The sequence below is a fragment of the Ranitomeya imitator genome, chromosome 3 (genome assembly GCF_032444005.1).
Source record: "Ranitomeya imitator isolate aRanImi1 chromosome 3, aRanImi1.pri, whole genome shotgun sequence".
Taxonomy (NCBI): Eukaryota; Metazoa; Chordata; class Amphibia; order Anura; family Dendrobatidae; genus Ranitomeya; species Ranitomeya imitator.
Genome location: NC_091284.1, coordinates 609,005,613 through 609,025,281, shown reverse-complemented (window position 1 = coordinate 609,025,281; position 19,669 = coordinate 609,005,613). Strand labels below are relative to the sequence as shown.

General features: G+C 43.6%; 1 protein-coding gene across 1 annotated transcript in view; it reads right to left on the bottom strand.

Annotated features, from left to right (window-relative positions):
• Window positions 1-2,462: 2,462 nt before the first annotated feature.
• FBXL3 (F-box and leucine rich repeat protein 3) overlaps window positions 2,463-19,669 on the bottom strand; it is a 30,573-nt gene continuing 13,366 nt past the window's right edge. The window contains exons 4-5 of the mRNA XM_069758096.1: window positions 17,161-17,332; window positions 2,463-3,514 (exon numbers count right to left, since the gene is read on the bottom strand). Of these exons, the coding sequence (XP_069614197.1) occupies window positions 2,871-3,514; window positions 17,161-17,332 (816 nt within the window). The 3' untranslated portion in view covers window positions 2,463-2,870. The remainder of the gene's footprint in view (window positions 3,515-17,160; window positions 17,333-19,669) is intronic.

Genomic DNA, 19,669 nt, shown 5'->3' with positions numbered 1-19,669 from the left:
ATATTATATGGTTCACTAAGTGGGGCCATTATATAGTGTATGGAGGACTATGTGGGGCCCATTATTCTGTATGGAGAACCATGTGGGCCCATTATACTGTACAGAGGACTATGTGGGGCCCATTACACTGTACGAAGGAATATGTGGGGCCCATTAGAGCCTTCGCGGGCAGGGTCCTCATTCCTCCTGCACCAGTTATGACTTGTATTGTTTAAGATTATTGTACTTGTTTTCATTATGTATACCCCTCCTCACATGTAAAGCGCCATGGAACAAATGGCGCTATAACAATAAATAATAATAACAATAATTATACTGTATGGAGGATTATGTGGGGACCATATAGTATGAGGATAACAGTTGGAGCATCATACTGTATTGAGGTCACCATATTTTGCTGGGGGATAGTATGGTCATCATTCAGTGCATGTGGAGGAATGCACTGTGGGGGTATCAATGTGTTTAAGGGGAACTTTTGTTGGCATAATACTTTATTATCTGTATTATTTAGAAAATTAGTTTTTCATCCTATGTGATTACATATTAAATTAGGCCAGTGGGCCACATGCTTTTTAATGCTCTTACATAACATATTATATTATTGCAGTATGCCCCATTATTGATTACCGCATATACTCGAGTATAAGCCGAGATTTTCAGCCAATTTTTTAAGGCTGAAAGTGCCCCACTCGGCTTATACTCGAGTCAATGTCGGTGGGGGGGAGGGGGTCGGCGGGGGAGTGGGAGCGGCGGCTGTCACATACTGACAGCTGGTCTCCGGGTGCTGACAGCTTCTTCCAGCGTTGAGAGGTCACATGGTACCGCTAAGAAGGAGCGGCGGTGGAAGGTGGAAAAGGTGAATATGAAATACTCACCTGCTCCCGGCGCGATCACTGGCAGCTTCTCCTGGACAGATGGTCTCCGGGCGCTGACAGCTTCTTCCTGTGTTCAGCGGTCACTAGTACCGCTCATTACAGTAATGAATATGCGGCTCCACCCCTATGGGAGTGGAGTCCATATTCATTACTTTAATGAGCGGTACCATGTGTCCGCTGAACAGAGGAACAGCTGCGGGCGCCGGAGACCATGAGACATGCAGGGACCGCGTCAGGAGCAGGTGAGTATGTAACAGTCGTCGCTCCTCCTCACCCGCCGACGATGACTCGAGTATAAGCTGAAAGGGGCACTTTCAGCCCCCCCCCCCCCAAAAAAAAAAAATCGGCCGAAAATCTCGGCTTATACTAGAGTACATACGGTAATTAAAATCTACTTTGCTCGTGGGACAACCCTTTTAAGTTTGTTTCTATATGAAAAGGTTCATCGTTATATATTTGATAAGAAAAACCTCCCTCAATTGCAGACAATTTTTAATAAGTATCTAGGTTGACCCACGACTTTGCCCAAGATTTTTATTTTGGCTGTCTCTGTATTTGACATCCCTGCTATTTTGGAAAGTACATAGAAAAGATACTGCAAAAACATACAACAGAGTCGCTTCAGTAAAAAGAATGCTGCCATGTTCCTGAAGCAACTTTGCCTACAAAAACTCGGCTTCTCTGCCACCAGGAAAAAAAAAAAAAAAAAAAAAAAAGAGGTCATGTACATATGCCCTTGTGCCATGATGGTATCCATTCCCATCATTCCTATTCTACTTCACAAAGAATACAGGACATTGCATGTCTTACACAGGAAAAGCATTGGACCTCATTCTTGATTTGTTTTTTTTCAAAAAGATTGTGTTGCAGGAAGTAAGCAAATTGTAGCTGTGATTTAACCAAAAATGGGTGCTAACTACTATTCTAGGTTCACACTGCGTTAGCAGCAGCCCGCTCAGCACATACGCCAACGGGCTGCTGTAATGCAAGTGCCGACGTTTGTATCGCGCTAGCGCAGATAGAGCATCTGCTAGCTCTATCTGCGCTAGCAGTGACGGACCCGGAAACGCTGCAGCCCGCGTCTCGGGGTCCGTCACTCAGTGACGGTACATCCCGTCCGACATTGCTTTCAATGGCGGCGTTAACGGACGTTACACCGCGTTATGCCGCGGTGTAACGTAGTCCGTTTAACGGACCACCATAACGCAGTGTGAACCTGGCCTAAGGGCAACACTAACAATTATTACTTTAGGTAAGATTTTTAATTGTATTTTGGGGCTTTTAGTTTAATGTAGATCTTCTATGTAACAAAGTGTGCGTAAAAAAAAAGACAACACAATGTAGGCCAAGTAGCCCGTATGCTAATGGATGTACACTGTCCTTTGATTAAAGATAACCAAAAGATAGAAAGAAAAACAGCAAGAGCTCAAAAAGTGACTAAAATCGAAAAACAAATAGAAACACAAATCTTCAGCATAAATGGATTTCTTGCAGCTCGACTGAATTAATAACAAAACACAGAATTCTGTCAGAATAAAACACTCATCATGCACTGATATTCATCATGTAATAAGTAAAAGATGGAAATGACAAGCAAGCAGGGTCTGTTTATTGAGTACATAAAAATAAAAGCTTTGCCAGTGGCAAAATACACCCCAAATCAGATCCCGGCAAATATAAAATTTGTACATTTGCAATCTTTATACTGAAAACTTAAGAAGATTAAGTGTGGCCCAGAGCAGATCATCTCCAGCTCCATTTCCACACAATCAATCGGAATCTCTTACATAAGAACGTAGATAAAACCAAATGCAGCAATGGTCCCTAGTTATTCCAAACTATAACGTGACCGTAATAAATTAGCTCCTGCACAAGTATTAAATAAAGCAAAAACAAAAGAAAGAAAACGATTAGTTTATTAGCTTGTCATGCAGATGTACTGAAGATATAAGGTGCTCTTCCATATAACCACTGGTAGTACACCAGCGTCAGATCCTACCAAGTGGGCATCATATCTGGAAACCAGACTCTGCCGAGATGCTTGGAAACTTCCCAATGAATTTGCTCCAAGTTATACTTCTGATCAGGGATCAACACTTCCTCCATAATAGAAAGCTGGGACAAGCGACCACCACACATCTTTACAAACTCTACAAACGCAGAGCAGGAGACTTCACACTCCCCAAGTCCGATGGCTGTCAGGCTCTTGCATCGCTCTGCAATGCGAATCAGCTCTTCATCAAGAGGTCGAAGTCCATTAGCACAAACTACCAGCTCCACAAGCCGAGGACATGTCATGCCAACGCGACCAAGCACTTCCTTGCTCACAGATCTCCCGAAGTACAGGTGTGTTGCCGGTGTTTCATAGCGGAAAAAAGGATCAAACTCCTCCTCATAAAGGAAAAAGTACATGACCAGGTTCACCTTAGGAGAATGCTTGATTAGAGCGTCCCAACTGCTTTTCTGAATGGTGTGAAAGTGTGTTTGTCCTGGGTTCTCGCTGACAACATCGATACGGAGGTGTTCCAGTCGCACATGTTTTTCAGAAGACAATGCAAGGAGCAGCTCATCACTCAGTAAATAGTAGTTCAAAGCCAATTCCCGCAGACCATGGCACTGATCCGCTACACATAAAATGCCTGGAAAAAAAATTACAAATTAACGTTTGCATCTAAGGCTTTGTTCACATTTTGGATTTAGCTACATCCACTGGAAGTATTCTTTGACCTACACCTCATACAGAAGTCTCCAAGGTATGCCACTGTGAGTCAACGCGTGAGATGTTAGAACAGTACCATGTGACAGTACCCAAGTATATTTATATTTCCACTGACTATAAGAGAGTATACAATACAACTATGTTGACTCATAACCTCTTCAGACTGAAAGGGCTGAAGGACATGTGATCTGCAGACGAAGCCTGGCTTGGCCATGTCACACATGTTAGGCTACTTTCACACTAGGGTTGTTTGCTGTACGTCGCAATGCGTCATTTTGGAGAAAAAACGCATCCTGCAAATGTGCTTGCAGGATGCGTTTTTTCTTCAGACTTGCATTAACGATGCATTGCGACGTATGGCCACACGTCACATCCGTCTTGCGACGGATGCGTCGTGTTTTGGCGGACCGTCGGCACCAAAAAAAATGCATGTAACTTTTTTTGTGCGTCGTGTCCGCCATTTCCGACCGCGCATGCGCGGCCAGAACTCCGCCCCCTCCTCCCCGGACTTTACAATGGAGCAGCGGATGCGTTGTAAAACTGCATCCGCTGCCCTCATTGTTCATTTTTTTTCCGCAGTTTGCGTCGGTACGACGCATGGCGACGGCCCCGTATCGACGCTAGTGTGAAAGCAGCCTTAGCAGTTCACTGCCTCTAGCTAATCATAAGCAATGCACATATCCACCGGCAGGGAAAATAGAGGTATGAGAGGTCCATCTATCGCAGCTGAAATGTCCCATTATCAAGACTAAAATGAGAAAATAATTAGCTGGTAGGAATGAAAAAAATATCTGTATATCAAATAGCTAAGCTCTGAACAAACAGGTTTCACGTAATAATGCTACATTCAAACATCTGTTGTACACTGACCCGGAGATTCATTGAGACAGCCATACCAGTTTTAAAAATGGATCTGTGTCTACTGTCCGTGAGACTCAAAATAGGTCATATTCTCACAAAACACTTACAAAAGACCCTCTTACTATTTACAACAGCTGGTCACGTCACAATGTTGAACGCACTTTGGTTCCAGCAGGTGCCTCCCAAGGTGACTAGTGAGTGGTGTGGACTTCACCAATTAAAGACATCTTGGGTGAGAAGTTGCCTTAACCCGGAAATAGTGAGGATCGCTGAGTGGGCTCCAGATCAGCACATAATTTCAGTTTGGAAAAGTGCCTTCTAAGAAAACTGCCTCCATGTATAATGACCCCCTTATGAACCCCTACCATTAGACAGGGGTGAAACATAGGGATGAAAATCAGATCACGGAACACGTTAAGTACTTTATAAACATTACTTTTATGCCTCAGCTTCGGCCATCACTTTTGTTTTTAATAATGTTTCTGTATCTGTCCCTCATGAGCTTCTATAGTGACATTTTGGTCAGGTACAAGCATTCCGATTATATATTTATATCTATAATATAACGCTGGGAGCGTCACTCTGTCCGAAGCCTTTATAGACTGCGCAAGCGCCGGCGCAGTCTGGACCCCACAGAGTGGCGCTCCCAGGAGATTGCGGTATGCGTAAGCACTGAACGCACACCGCGATCTCCACCGGAGAGGCAGGGACCGCCAGGAGGGTGAGTATGCTATATTCACCTGTCCCCCGTTCCAGCGCTGCGTGCGGCTCCGTGTCCTGGTCCTCTGCTGTGACGTTAACAGTTCAGAGGGCGCGATGACGCGCTTAATGCGCGCCGGCGCCGCCCTCTGACTGAGCAGTCACAGCCAGAGGAGCCGGAACACGGAGCGGACTCAGCGCTGGAACGGGGGACAGATGAATATAGCAAGTGCTGGGGGGCCTGAGCTGGCGGCGATACCGGCACCTGACCCCCACAGCGCGCCGGTGACCCCGCCTGCTCAGGCCCCCCAGCACTCGGCGCCCAGCGACGATAGGTGAGTATTGTATTTTTTTTTTTTATATATCGCTGCAGCATACGAGGCATACACTATAGAGCATGTTATGGGGCCATAAACCATAATGGAGCAGTGTACGGGGCATACACTATGGAGCATCTTAGGGGGGCCATAAACCATAATGGAGCAGTGTACGGGGGCATACACTATGGAGCATCTTATGGGGGCCATAAACCATAATGGAGCAGTGTACGGGGGCATACACTATGGAGCATACACTATGGAGCATCTTATGGGGGCCATAAACCATAATGGAGCAGTGTACGGGGGCATACACTATGGAGCACACACGATGGAGCATCTTATGGGGGCCATAAACCATAATGGAGCAGTGTACGGGGGCATACACTATGGAGCATCTTATGGGGGCCATAAACCTTTATGGAGCAGTGTACGGGGGCATATACTATGGAGCATCTTATGGGGGCCATAAACCTTTATGGAGCAGTGTACGGGGCATATGGATGGGAGAAGCACATGACAGAACGGGGGCGCAGGATGGGAGCAGCACATGACAATAGGGCAGCACATGACAGAACGGGGGTGCAGGATGGGAGCAGCACATGACAATAGGGCAGCACATGACAAAACGGGGGTGCAGGATGGGTGCAACACATGACAGGATGGGGGCGCAGGATGGGTGCAGCACATACCAGGATGGAGACCATATACCAATATAAATGCTCGCCACCTGGGCGTAGAACGGGTTCAATAGCTAATATATATATATATATATATATATATATATATATATATATATATATATATATATATATATATATATATATATATATATATATATATATATATATATATAGTGCCTTTCAACTTTTCAACCTTTTCCCACATATCATGCTTCAAACATAAAGATACTAAATGTAATTTTTGGTGAAGAATCAACAACAAGTGGAACACAATTGTGAAGTTGAACGAAATTCATTGGTTATTTTAAATTTTTGTGGAAATTCAAAAACTTAAAAATGGGAGTTCAATATTATTGTGCCTGTTATGAACAGGAGATTCAGAACCACAATGGACCTTGAAGTTCAGAGCACACAAAGTGACCTGACAATTACCAAAAACATAGGACGAGCTCTGAGACGTGGGAACTCTGCTGACCGCAATCCCTAATCCTATCCAACCACACTAAAGGTAGCCGTGGAGCGCTCCTGACCAGTCCTATGCGCCTCGTGCACAGCCTGAGAAACTAGCTAGCCCTAAGAAAGAAAAATAAGCCTACCTTGCCTCAGAGAAATACCCCAAAGGAAAAGGCAGCCCCCCACATATAATGACTGTGAGTTGAGATGAAAATACAAACGCAGAGATGAAATAGATTTAGCAAAGTGAGGCCCAACTTACTGAACAGACCGAAGATAGGAAAGATTGCTTTGCGGTCAACACAAAACCCTACAAACAACCACGCAGAGGGGGCAAAAAGACCCTCCGCACCGACTAACGGTACGGAGGTGCTCCCTCTGCGTCCCAGAGCTTTTAGCAAGCAAGAAAAACCAATATAGCAAGCTGGACAGAAAAAATAGCAAACAAAAATAACACAAGCAAAACTTAGCTTATGCAGGATAGACAGGCCACAGGAACGATCCAGGAGAAAGCAAGACCAATACTAGAACATTGACTGGAGGCCAGGATCAAAGCACTAGGTGGAGTTAAATAGAGCAGCACCTAACGACTTAACCTCATCACCTGAGGAAGGAAACTCAGAAGCCGCAGTACCACTCTCATCCACCAAAGGAAGCTCATAGACAGAACCAGCCGAAGTACCACTCACGACCACAGGAGGGAGCTTGGCCACAGAATTCACAACATGTGCCCCTTTAACTTAATATTTTGTTGCTCCACCTTTTGCTGCGATTACAGCTGCAAGTCGCTTGGAATATGTCTCTATCAGTTTTGTATATCGAGAGACTGAAATTCTTGCCCATTCTTCCTTGGCAAACAGCTCGAGCTCAGTGAGGTTTGATGGAGATCGTTTGTGGACAGCAGTTGTCAGCTCTTTCCACAGATTCTCGATTGGATTAAGGTCTGGACATTGACTTGGCCATTCGAACACCTGGATTCGTTTATTTGTGAACCATTCCATTGTAGATTTTGCTTTATGTTTGGGATCATTGTCTTGTTGGAAGACAAATCTACATCCCAGTCTCAGGTGTTTTGCAGACTCCAACAGGCCATCTTCCCTGTCCCTGCTGAAGAAAAGCAGGCCTAAACCATGATGCTGCCACCACCATGGTTGACGGTGGGAATAGTGTGTTCAGGGTGATGAGCTGTGTTGCCTTTATGCCAAACATATCGTTTGGCATTGTTGCCAAAAAGTTCGATTTTGGTTTCATCTGACCAGAGCACCTTCTTCCACGTTTCGTGTGTCTCCCAGATGGCTTGTTGCAAACTTTAAACAACGCTTTTTATGGATATCTTTGAGAAATGGCTTTCTTCTTGCCAGTCTTCCATAAGGGCCTGATTTGTGCAGTGTATGACTGATTGTTGTCCTATGGACAGACTTTCCCACCTCAGCTGTAGATCTCTGCAGTTCCTCCAGAGAGACCATGGGCCGTATGTATGCATGTATGTATGTATGTATGTATGTACGTACGTACAGTTATATGAAAAAGTTTGGGCACCCCTATTAATCTTAAGCTTAATGTTTTATAACAAATGGTTTTTTTGCAACAGCTATTTCAGTTTCATATATCTAATAACTGTTGGACACAGTGCACATTTTCTGTTAGTACAATAAACCTCATTTCAAGGCAGAAACATTAATCTGCATTCAAACAAAATTTGACAGGTGCATAAGTATGGGCACCCTTATCATTTTCTTGTTTTAAATACTCCTACCTACTTTTTACTGACTTACTAAAGCACTTTTTTTGGTTTTCTAACCTCATTGAGCTTTGAAATTCATAGCCAGGTGTATGCAATCATGAGAAAAGCTACTTAAAGGGGCCACTTGCAAGTTGTTCTCCTGTTTGAATCTCCTCTGAAGAGTCGCATCATGGGCTCCTCAAAACAACGGTCTATTGATCTGAAAACAAAGACTATTCAACATAGTTGTTCAGGGGAAGGATACAAAAAGCTGTCTCAGAGATTTAACATGTCAATTTCCACTCTGAGGAACATAGTAAGGAAATGGAAGAACACAGGTATAGTTCTTGTTAAGGCCAGAAGTGGCAGGCCAAGAAAAAAATCAGAAAGGCAGAGAAGAAGAATGGTGAAATCAGTCAAGGACAATCCTCAGACCACCTCCAGAGAGCTGCAGCATCAATTGCTGCAGATGGTGTCACTGTGCATCGGTCAACTATACAACGCACTTTGCACAAGGAGAAGCTGTATGGGAGAGTGATGCGAAAGAAGCCGTTTCTGCAAGCACGCCACAGAGTCGGCTGAGTTATGCAAAAGCACATTTGGAGAAGCCAATTTCTTTTTGGAAGAAGGTCCTGTGGACTGATGAAACCAAGATTGAGTTGTTTGGTGATACAAAAAGGCGTTATGCATGGCGGCCAAAAAACACAGCATTCCAAGAAAAACACTTGCTACCCACAGTAAAATTTGGTGGAGGTTCCATCATGCTTTGGGGCTGTGTGGCCAATGCCGGCACCAGCAATCTTGTTAAAGTTGAGGGACGCATGGATTCCTCTCAGTATCAGCAGATTCTTGGCAATAATGTTCATGAATCAGTGACAAAGTTGAAGTTACGCAGCGGATGGATCTTTCAGCAAGACAATGATCCAAAACACCGCTCCAAATCTACTCAGGCATTCATGCAGAGGAACAATTACACTGTTCTGGAATGGCCATCCCAGTCCCCAGACCTGAATATCATTGAACATCTGTGGGATCATTTGAATAGGGCTGTCCATGCTCGGCGACCATCAAACTTAACTGAACTGGAATTGTTTTGTAAAGAGGAATGGTCAAAAATACCTTCATCCAAAATCCGGGAACTCATTAAATCTACAAGAAGCGACTAGAGGCCGTTATTTTTGCAAAAGGAGGATCTACTAAATATTAATGTAACTTTTCTGGTGGGGTGCCCATACTTATGCACCTGTCAAATTTTGTTTGAATGCAGATTGCACTGCACATTTTCTGTTAGTAATGTTTCTGCCTTGAAATGAAGTTTATTGTACGGTGTCCAACAGTTATTAGATATATGAAACAAATAGCTGTTGCAAAAAAAACAATTCTTATAAAACATTAAGCTTAAGATTAATAGGGGTGCCCAAACTTTTTCATATATAACTGTATGTATACATACATGCACACAGTATACCCACCACACACATACACACCCTTGAGCACAGTTGAATTGTTAAGGATCTGGAGTCATTGCACAATATCAACTCTGGGTAAACCTGAACATACAGGTCTGAAATTCTTTTCTCAGGGTATGATCACTGTATCTAACTTGGTCGAGGCCACTGAGCTTGTGCAATAGATTCACATGTGCGATGGAGGGGCTATACAGACTGCAATATGGACATTGTCTTGATTAGGGTATGAATATTTAAAGCACTTGTAAACACCTATGGTCTACCTGATGAGATATATTCCTTCAAATCTAGAAATATACTCTAGGGGCAATGGAAGGCCATTGGGCCTGTGCAATGCATCTCCTGTTGTGATTCTAAAGGACTATACAGGAACAGAATTCTGATCTGGTCAAAAAATAGCGTTCATAGCACTTAGTGTTCATCGCTATTATACGAGATCTATGTGGATCACTCACCAATGTTGTGTGACTGACATGCTGAGAGTCTTTGACATGATTGTGTTTATGAACACCAAAAAGAAATTCTTTAAATACAGACCAAGGAAAGATGTAAAACCACAGTTTGTTGAACAAACAATAAAAACAAGTCACAAATTGACATGATGTATTATACAGGGTGGGCCATTTATATGGATACACTTGGGTGGGCCATGTATATGGATACACCTAAATAAAATGGGAATGGTTGGTGATATCAACTTCCTGTTTGTGGCTCATTAGTATATGGAAGGGGGAAAACTTTTCAAGATGGGTGGGGACCATGGCGGCCATTTTGAAGTCGGCCATTTTGGATCCAACTTTATAAATGGCCCTCCCAGGTGTACCTATATAAATGGCCCACCCTGTATATATGTTAAAAGTGACAAATACCACATATGGGGCAAATTGGTGAGAAGCCCGGACCATATACAGTATAATATAATTAGTTGAACAAAAACGGCAAGGATGATAAATATCATCAGCATTAAAACATAAAATGTTGTTAACTGGCTAATAATAACACAATGTGCCCTGTAATGTATAACAATATGCTAATAAGGTATAGGTGAGAAGTCTGGTAATAAATATCTGTATACAGTACAGACCAAAAGTTTGGACACACCTTCTTATTTAAAGATTTTTCTGTATTGTCATGACTATGAAAATTGTACATTCACACTGAAGGCATCAAAACTATGAAACTATGAATTAACACATGTGGAATTATATACTTAACAAAAAAGTGTGAAACAACTGAAAATATGTCTTATATTCTAGGTTCTTCAAAGTAGCCACCTTTTGCTTTGATGACTGCTTTGCACAGAAGCGTTCCTATGCGAAACGTGCGTCAGGTGTGGTGGACGCCAAACCAGCGATAATTACAAGGTAATGAATATGTAAATATTTTCTGTGTTAGGCATCTTTTTACTTGTTCTGCTAATCTCGTTTCTTGTTCTGCTAATCTTCTATCTGCTAGCGATTTATAGTGGCATATAGTGTGTTATAAGTGCTTTTAATATTTTTTTCTTTCAATATATACCCACTATTAATCATTCAGTTTCTATACTGTACTCTATAAAGTATATATGAGTGGTATGTTATCCGACTTATATATATTAATTACCTATACCTTATAAGCATAATGTTATATATTACAGGGCACATTGTGTTATTATTTGCCAGATAATTTGTTTTTAAGCTGCTGATACTTACCGTCCTTGCAGTTTTTGTTTAACTAATTATATTATACATGGTCCGGGCTTCTCACCGATTCGCCTCGTCAGTGGTATTTTTCACTTTTAATTACATCATGTCAATTGGTGACTTGTTTTTATGGATTGTTCAATAAACTGTGGTTTTATATCTTTCCTTGGTCTGTATCTAAAGTAATTTCTTTTTAGTGTTCATACTATATATACTTTAAGACCTAAATTATAGGGATCTTATTATAGGTGTGTCATGATTTTGCTTATACACACATCTTTTCTAGTTTCCCATCTCAGCACAAAAAAAACGGCTTATACAAGAGTATATACGGTATATATTTTTTACTAAATATTTTTTTATTTTTTGAGGGGTTTTATTTTTAATGGGGCAAAAAGGGGGGTGATTTGAACTTGTGTTTTGTTTTTTCTTTAATTTTTTTTTACTTTTTTCCTTAACTTTATTAGTAGTGCATCAACACTGCTATGATAGTAGAAATCAATCTCATATGAACACTGGCCACACACTGGCGTTCACAGGAGGATTGTGATGACATGCACAGGGGTCATCAGCAGACCCCTGGCTGTCATGACAAACCAATGGCACCCTGCAATCACGTGATAGGTGAGCCGTTGGGTGGAATCAACAATGAGCTTCTGGCCAGTGGATGTTAAATGCCCGCATCTTTCCTCGGACATGATGGCCGATTTGATCCACCCATGGCTGTTAACTGGTGAACAGCCATGGGTGGATCTTGGATCCACTGGCGGCTGTAAGGCCGGATACACACAATCCTGAAGCAGCAGCGCATGTTTGCTGCGTCAAAAGCGCTGTTGTCTACTGAACGCAGGTGAATCTGCATTTGTTCACTGAACTGTATGGATTCACCGCATTCAATACATTCTATTGGTGATATTTCTCTTTCGGAGTCTCTGCAAGGGAAATTGACTTGCTGTGGTCTGGAGAGACGCGCCGCATGTCCGTCTCTACGGGTGAGCCGCAGGCTTCTCTGGACACATAGTGGGAATGGGGTTTCTTGAAATCCCAGCTACTGTACTGTAACATCTGGCCGCTGAAGGTTGGATGCTGCAAAGGTACATTTACTGATCGCGTACACATACCTTTAGAGGCACTTGATGGCTGATTAACCCCTTAGTGACAGAGCCAATTTGGTACTTAATGACCAGGCCAATTTTTGCAATTCTGACCACTGTCACTTTATGAGGTTATAACTCTGGAACGCTTCAACGGATCCCGCTGATTCTGAGAATGTTTTTTCGTGACATATTGTACTTCATGTTAGTGGTAACATTTCTTCGATATTACTTGCGATTATTTATGAAAAAAACGGAAATATGGCGAAAATTTTTAAAATTTTGCAATTTTCAAACTTTGTATTTTTATGCCCTTAAATCAGAGAGATATGTCATGAAAAATAGTTAATAAATAACATTTCCCACATGTCTACTTTACATCAGCACAATTTTGGAAACAAAATTTTTTTTTGTTAGGGAGTTATAAGGGTTAAAAGTTGACCAGCAATTTCTCATTTTTACAACACCATTTTTTTTTAGGGACCACATCACATTTGAAGTCATTTTGAGGGGTCTATATGATAGAAAATAATGAAGTGTGACACCATTCTAAAAACTACACCCCTCAAGGTTCTCAAAACCACATTCAAGAAGTTTATTAACCCTTTACGTGCTTCACAGGAACTGAAACAATGTGGAAGGAAAAAATGAACATTTAACTTTTTTTTGCAAAAATCTTAATTCAGAACCATTTTTTTTATTTTCACAAGTGTTAAAACAGAAATGTAACCATAAATTTTGTTATGCAATTTCTCCTGAATACGCCAATACCCCATATGTGGGGGTAAACCACTGTTAGGGCGCACCGCAGAACTTAGAAGTGAAGGAGCGCCGTTTGACTTTTTCAATGCAGAATTGGCTGGAATTGAGATCGGACACCATGTCACATTTAGAGAGCCCCTGATGTACCTAAACAGTGGAAACTCCCCACAAGTGACACCATTTTGGAAACTAGACCCCTTAAGGAACTTATCTAGATGTGTGGTGAGCACTTTGAACCCCCAAGTGCTTCACAGAAGTTTATAACGTAGAGCCGTGAAAATAAAAAATCGCTTTTGTTTACACAAAAATGATCTTTTCGCCCACAAATTCTTATTTTCACAAGGGTAACAGGAGAAATTAGACCACAAAAGTTGTTGAGCAATTTCTCCTGAGTACGCTGATACCCAATATGTGGGGGTAAACAACTGTTAGGGCGCACCGCAGAGCTTGGAAGAGAAGGAGTGCCGTTTTACTTTTTCAATGTAGAATTGGCTGGAATTGAGATTGGACGCCATGTCGCGTTTGGAGAGCCCCTGATGTGCCTAAACAGTGGAAACCCCCCACAAGTGACACCATTTTGGAAACTAGACCCCTTAAGGAACTTATCTAGATGTGTGGCGAGCACTTTGAACCCCCATGTGCTTCACAGAAGTTTATAACGTAGAGCCGTGAAAAAAAAAATTGCATTTTTTCTACAAAAATGATCTTTTTGCCCACAAATTTTTACTTTCACAAGGGTAACAGGAGAAATTAGACCACTAAAGTTGTTGTGCAATTTCTCCTGAGTACATCGATACCCAATATGTGGGGGTAAACCACTGTTTGGGCGCACCGCAGAGCTTGGAAGAGAAAGAGTGCCGTTTTACTTTTTCAATGTAGAATTGGCTGGAATTGAGATCGGACGCCATGTCGCGTTTGGAGAGCCCCTGATGTGCCTAAACAGTAGAAATCCCCCACAAGTGACCCCATTTTGGAAACTAGACCCCCCATGGAACTTATCTAGATGTGTGGTGAGAACCTTGAATGCCCAAGTGCTTCACAGAAGTTTATAATGCAGAGCCGTGAAAATAAAAAATATTTTTTTTTTCCACAAAAAAAGATTTTTTAGCCACCAAATTTTTATTTTCACAAGGGTAACAAGAGAAATTGGACCCCAAAAGTTGTTGTCCAATTTGTCCTGAGTATGCTGGTACCCCATATGTGGGGGTAAACCACTGTTTGGGCGCACGGCAGAGCTCGGAAGGAAGGAGCGCCGTTTTGGAATGCAGACTTTGATAGAATGGTCTGCGGGTATTATGTTGTGTTTGCAGAGCCCCTGATGTACCTAACCAGTAGAAACCCTCCACAAGTGACCCTATTTTGGAAACTAGACCCCCCAAGGAACTTATCTAGATGTGTGGTGAGAACTTTGAATGCCCAAGTGCTTCACAGAAGTTTACAATGCAGAGTCGTGAAAATAAAAAATATTATTTTTTTCCACAAAAAAGATATTGTAGCCCCCAAGTTTTTATTTTCACAAGGGTAACAGGAGAAATTGGACTGCAATAGTTGTTGTCCAATTTATCCCGAGTACGCTGATGCGCCATATGTGGGGGTAAACCACTGTTTGGGCGCACGGCAGAGCTCAGAAGGGAGGGAGCACCATTTGACTTTTTGAGCGCAAAATTGGCTGTCGTATTTGGAGACCCCCTGATGTACCTAAACAGTGGAAACCCCCCAATTCTAGCTCCAACCCTAACCCCAACACACCCCTAACCCTAATCCCAACCTCATCCATAATCCTAATCACTAACCCTAACCATAATCACAACCCTTACCCCAAAACAACCCTAATGTCAACCCTAACCATAACCCTAATCAAAACCCTAAATCCAACACACCCCTAATCCTAATCTCAACCCTAACCTCAAACCTAACCCTAATCCCAATACACCCCTAATCACAACCCTAACCTTAACCCTAATCCCAAACCTAACCCTAATCCCAAACGTAACCCTAATGCCAACCCTAATCCAAACCCTAACCCTAATACGAACCCTAATCCAAACCCTAACCCTAATCCCAGCTCTAACCCTAACTTTAGCCCCAACCCTAGCCCTAACTTTAGCCCCAACCCTAACCCTAGCCCTAGGGCTACTTTCACACTTGCGTCGTTTGGCATTCCGTCGCAATCCGTCGTTTTGGACAAGAAACGGATCCTGCAAATGTGCCCGCAGGATGCGTTTTTTGCCCATAGACTTGTATTGCCGACGGATCGTGACGGATGGCCACACGTCGCGTCTGTCGTGCACTGGATCAGTTGTGTTTTGGCGGAGCGTCGGCACAAAAAAAGTTCAATGAAACGTTTTTTTGTACGTCGCATCCGCCATTTCTGACCGCGCATGCGTGGCCGTAACTCCGCCCCCTCCTCCCCAGGACATAGATTGGGCAGCGGATGTGTTGAAAAACTACAGCTGCTGCCCACGTTGTGCACAATTTTCACAACGTGCGTCGGTATGTCGGGCCGACGCATTGCGACGGCCCCGTACCGACGTAAGTGTGAAAGAAGCCTAACCCTAAGTTTAGCCCCAACCCTAACCCTAAATTTAGCCCCAACCCTAACCCTAAATTTAGCCCCAACCCTAACCCTAAATTTAGCCCCAACCCTAGCCCTACCCCTAACCTAACCCTACCCCTAACCCTACCCCTAACCTAACCCTAACCTAACCCTAACCTACCCCTAACCTAACCTAACCCTACCCCTAACCTAACCCTAACCCTACCCCTAACCCTACCCCTAACCCTAACCTAACCCTACCCCTAACCCTACCCCTAACCTAACCCTACCCCTAACCCTACCCCTAACCCTACCCCTAATTTTAGCCCCAACTGCTGTTCTCCTGCCGGCCGGCAGATGGAGACAGATGGCGGGCGCACTGGGCATGCGTCCGCCATGTTCTGCTGCCGGCGGCCAGGAGGAGCAGCAAGAGGATCCAGGGACCTAGGTGAGTATGCTAGGGTCCCCGAATCCCCCTATTTCTCTGTCCTCTGATGTGCGATCACATCAGAGGACAGAGAATTACACTTTACTTTTTTTTTTTTTGCGGTCGCCGGTAAACAGTTAATTACCGGCGATCGCAAAACAGGGGTCGGTAATACCGACCCCGATCGTGCTCTTTGGGGTCTCGGCTACCCCCGGCAGCCGAGACCCCAAAGATTCTCCCGGTGCCGGCCGGCGGGCGCACTGCGCATGCGCCCGCCATTTTGAAGATGGCGGCGCCCACCGGGAGACACGAGGAGCATTGGGGGAGCTAGGTGAGTATTGGGGGGCCACCTGGGACCCCTTTTCTCTGTCCTCCGATGTGCGATCACATCGGAGGACAGAGAAATTAAAAAGAGATCGCTTTTTTTTTTTTTTTTTTTTTTTGCGATCGCCGGTAAACGGTTAATTACCGGCGATCGCAAATGCGGGGTGGGTTAAAAAACCCCCGAATCATGTTCTCTGGGGTCTCGGCTACCCTCGGCAGCCGAGACCCCGGAGAAAAACGGCCTCTGGGGGGCGCTATGGACTTTTTCCACAGCGCCGTTAATTAACGGCGCTGTGGTTCAAGTACCCCTAGCGGCCGCCGTTAAAAGGCGTATCGGCGGTCGCTAAGGGGTTATATCAGCCATCAAGTGTGGGGAAGGATGCGGGCTCAGTGTGTGAGCCTGCATCAAAGGCAGCGACACATGTGATGACGTAAATATATGTCGTCGGTCATAAAGGGTTTAAGGTCTCCATTTAGTGAAAATACAATAGAAGTTCTGCAAACTTTTCTTCAACTAACATTCTACAATGTGTTACCTGCAGGAGAAACGTGTGGACAACTGCTCATTTTCAGAAGCTTCAGTGTGTCACTGTTATTGGCCACCAGCACTTTCAGAGATGGATCATCAACCGGAGTGTCATCAATTTTCAGCGACGAGAGCGACTTCGAGTTGACAAATACAACAGTAAGTGCAGATATGAAGTGCGACTGCAAAACAAAAGTGAAATGCATTATTTCTGTTCAGTGGGCTGTCTTCTTCGAAAGTGTTTGAGTCACTTGCAGACACGGCTATTATTCTTAGGCCTCATTCAGACGTTTTTTTTTCTTCTCTCATGTAAAAATTGGGTTTTCATCATCATAATACATCAGATTTTCAACAGCATTTGGCCATCTAGTCCATTTTGTCATTGGTTGTTTACTTGTATGCCAAAACAAAAAAATTAAAAAGCTTCTCCTACCAATTGCAATGTTAAAACTACCACAATTCATGGTGCCATCCATGATTTTCATGGACCCATAAACTTGATGGGTGGGTTTGATTCTTGCCTCAGATAAAAATCACATACACCCTTTCAATTGTTATTTCTGGACACGGTCCACAAACAAACAAAAAAAAAACAAAACACGTGAACAGTACCCAATAAGGCTTAGCAGTAAAAAACACACAAGACATGTACATGAACAATGGACGTCTAAAAGAGGCCTTAGATTATGGTTCCAAGAAACACGCAGCCAAAAGCATCTCACAAATCTGTAACAAGACACACATTTTTGACAGCGTTTGTGCCTGTCGGTTCACCACAGGTTTAATACTACAGAATTTGTACATTTATGTGTTGAAATCCCAGCAAGGATTTTGTACGTTCTCCCACATTTGCGTGGGTTTCATCCCACACTCAAAACACATACAAGTTAATTTCTCAGCCTCAATGGGGACAGTGATGATGTCTGTAAATCGCTGTTGAATTAATGATGCTACTATAAGAGAATAGAATTAAAGGGCCACTGTCACCCCCTCCAGCCGTTATAAACTAAAAGAGCCACCTTGTGCAGCAGTAATGCTGCATTCTAACAAGGTGGCTCTTTTAGTTTTGTGTTCATGTATTACTAAAATAAAGCGCTTTGAAACTTTTCAAAAATACCTGTCTTTGTCCACGGAGGCGGGTCTGAAGCCTCCTCTGTGAAGCGCCCAACTGCAGTGACTCATCTCTTCTGGGGCGATGGTCGCCGCCCCCTGCGCGCTGTTCTTCTTAAATCCGGCGCCTGCGCTGTGCGTGCCTGCCTGGAGCAGGCGCAGTATTCATTGGCCGTCATAGCTCAGATGCCGGGTTCCTGACTGCGCCTGTGCGGGCAGTGTAGCCACCCTGTTACTGAATCCCCGCCCCACACTATTACGCATTATGCACAGTGCGGGGCTGGGATTCCTGGGCAGATTCCTGCACAGACCGACGCTGGAAGGCGGGGAACCTGGGGAAGCGTCTGACAAGCGCAGTGCGCATGCCCAGGAATCCCAGCCCCGCACTGTGCATAATGAGCGATGACTGCCAATTCTCAATGCGCCTGCCCCGGGCAGGCACGCACAGTGCAGGCGCCTGATTTAAGAAGAACAGCGCGCAGGGGGCGGCGACCATCGCCCCAGAAGAGATGAGTGACGGCAGTTGGGCACTTCACAGAGGAGGCTTCAGACCCGCCTCCAGGTACAAAGATAGGTATTTTTGAAAAGTTTCAAAGCGCTTTATTTTAGTAATACATGAACACAAAACTAAAAGAGCCACCTTGTTAGAATGCAGCATTACTGCTGCACAAGGTGGCTCTTTTAGTTTATAACGGCTTGGGGGGGGTGACAGTGGCCCTTTTATACATACAGCAAACTCTGCATCTAACAAACTAATTTAATTTTTTTCTTTTACTCAATAATTTAAGTAAAATTTGTGGTTATAAAGTATTACAGCATACAAAACCCTTTTCTATCCTCTTCCCCACATTATAAATTTTATGCAGATTTACAGCAAGACTTGTCCACCCAAGTGGACAAGGTCACTTCTTTGTGTGAACGAGGCAAGTCCGTGGAGCCACGCCAACCCGAACCTATACGTAGTGCGCATTTCAAATTTCACTTGATTTGTTCTCTTGTACTTAAAGGGTAGGTCTGAAAGCAAAGTAATTTTAATTCTAAATGCCTATTTAGTGCCATAATCTATGTTCTAATATACTTAGATTAACAATTCCCTATCCTTCCTTAACTACACTATCTAACTGCTACTCTACTTTTTTCTTCACTTCCTTCCTGATGACTTTTCGTTTTGAGAATCGCAGTGCATGCTGGAACACTCAAAGCTATATGAGGGGGCAGTGGCTGCTGTCACTGTTGCAGCCTCTGCCCTCTTCCTGAAATGAAGGGTCATCAGTGACATTTGTCTCAGGGGCTGGGCTAATTCCTGCACTGTCCATTTCACAATCACAGAGCACTCTCTGTTGTCAGCTCAGATCAGCAGTAATGAGCCAACAACAGAGCGGGGTCAGAATACCTGGCGCGCAGAGACT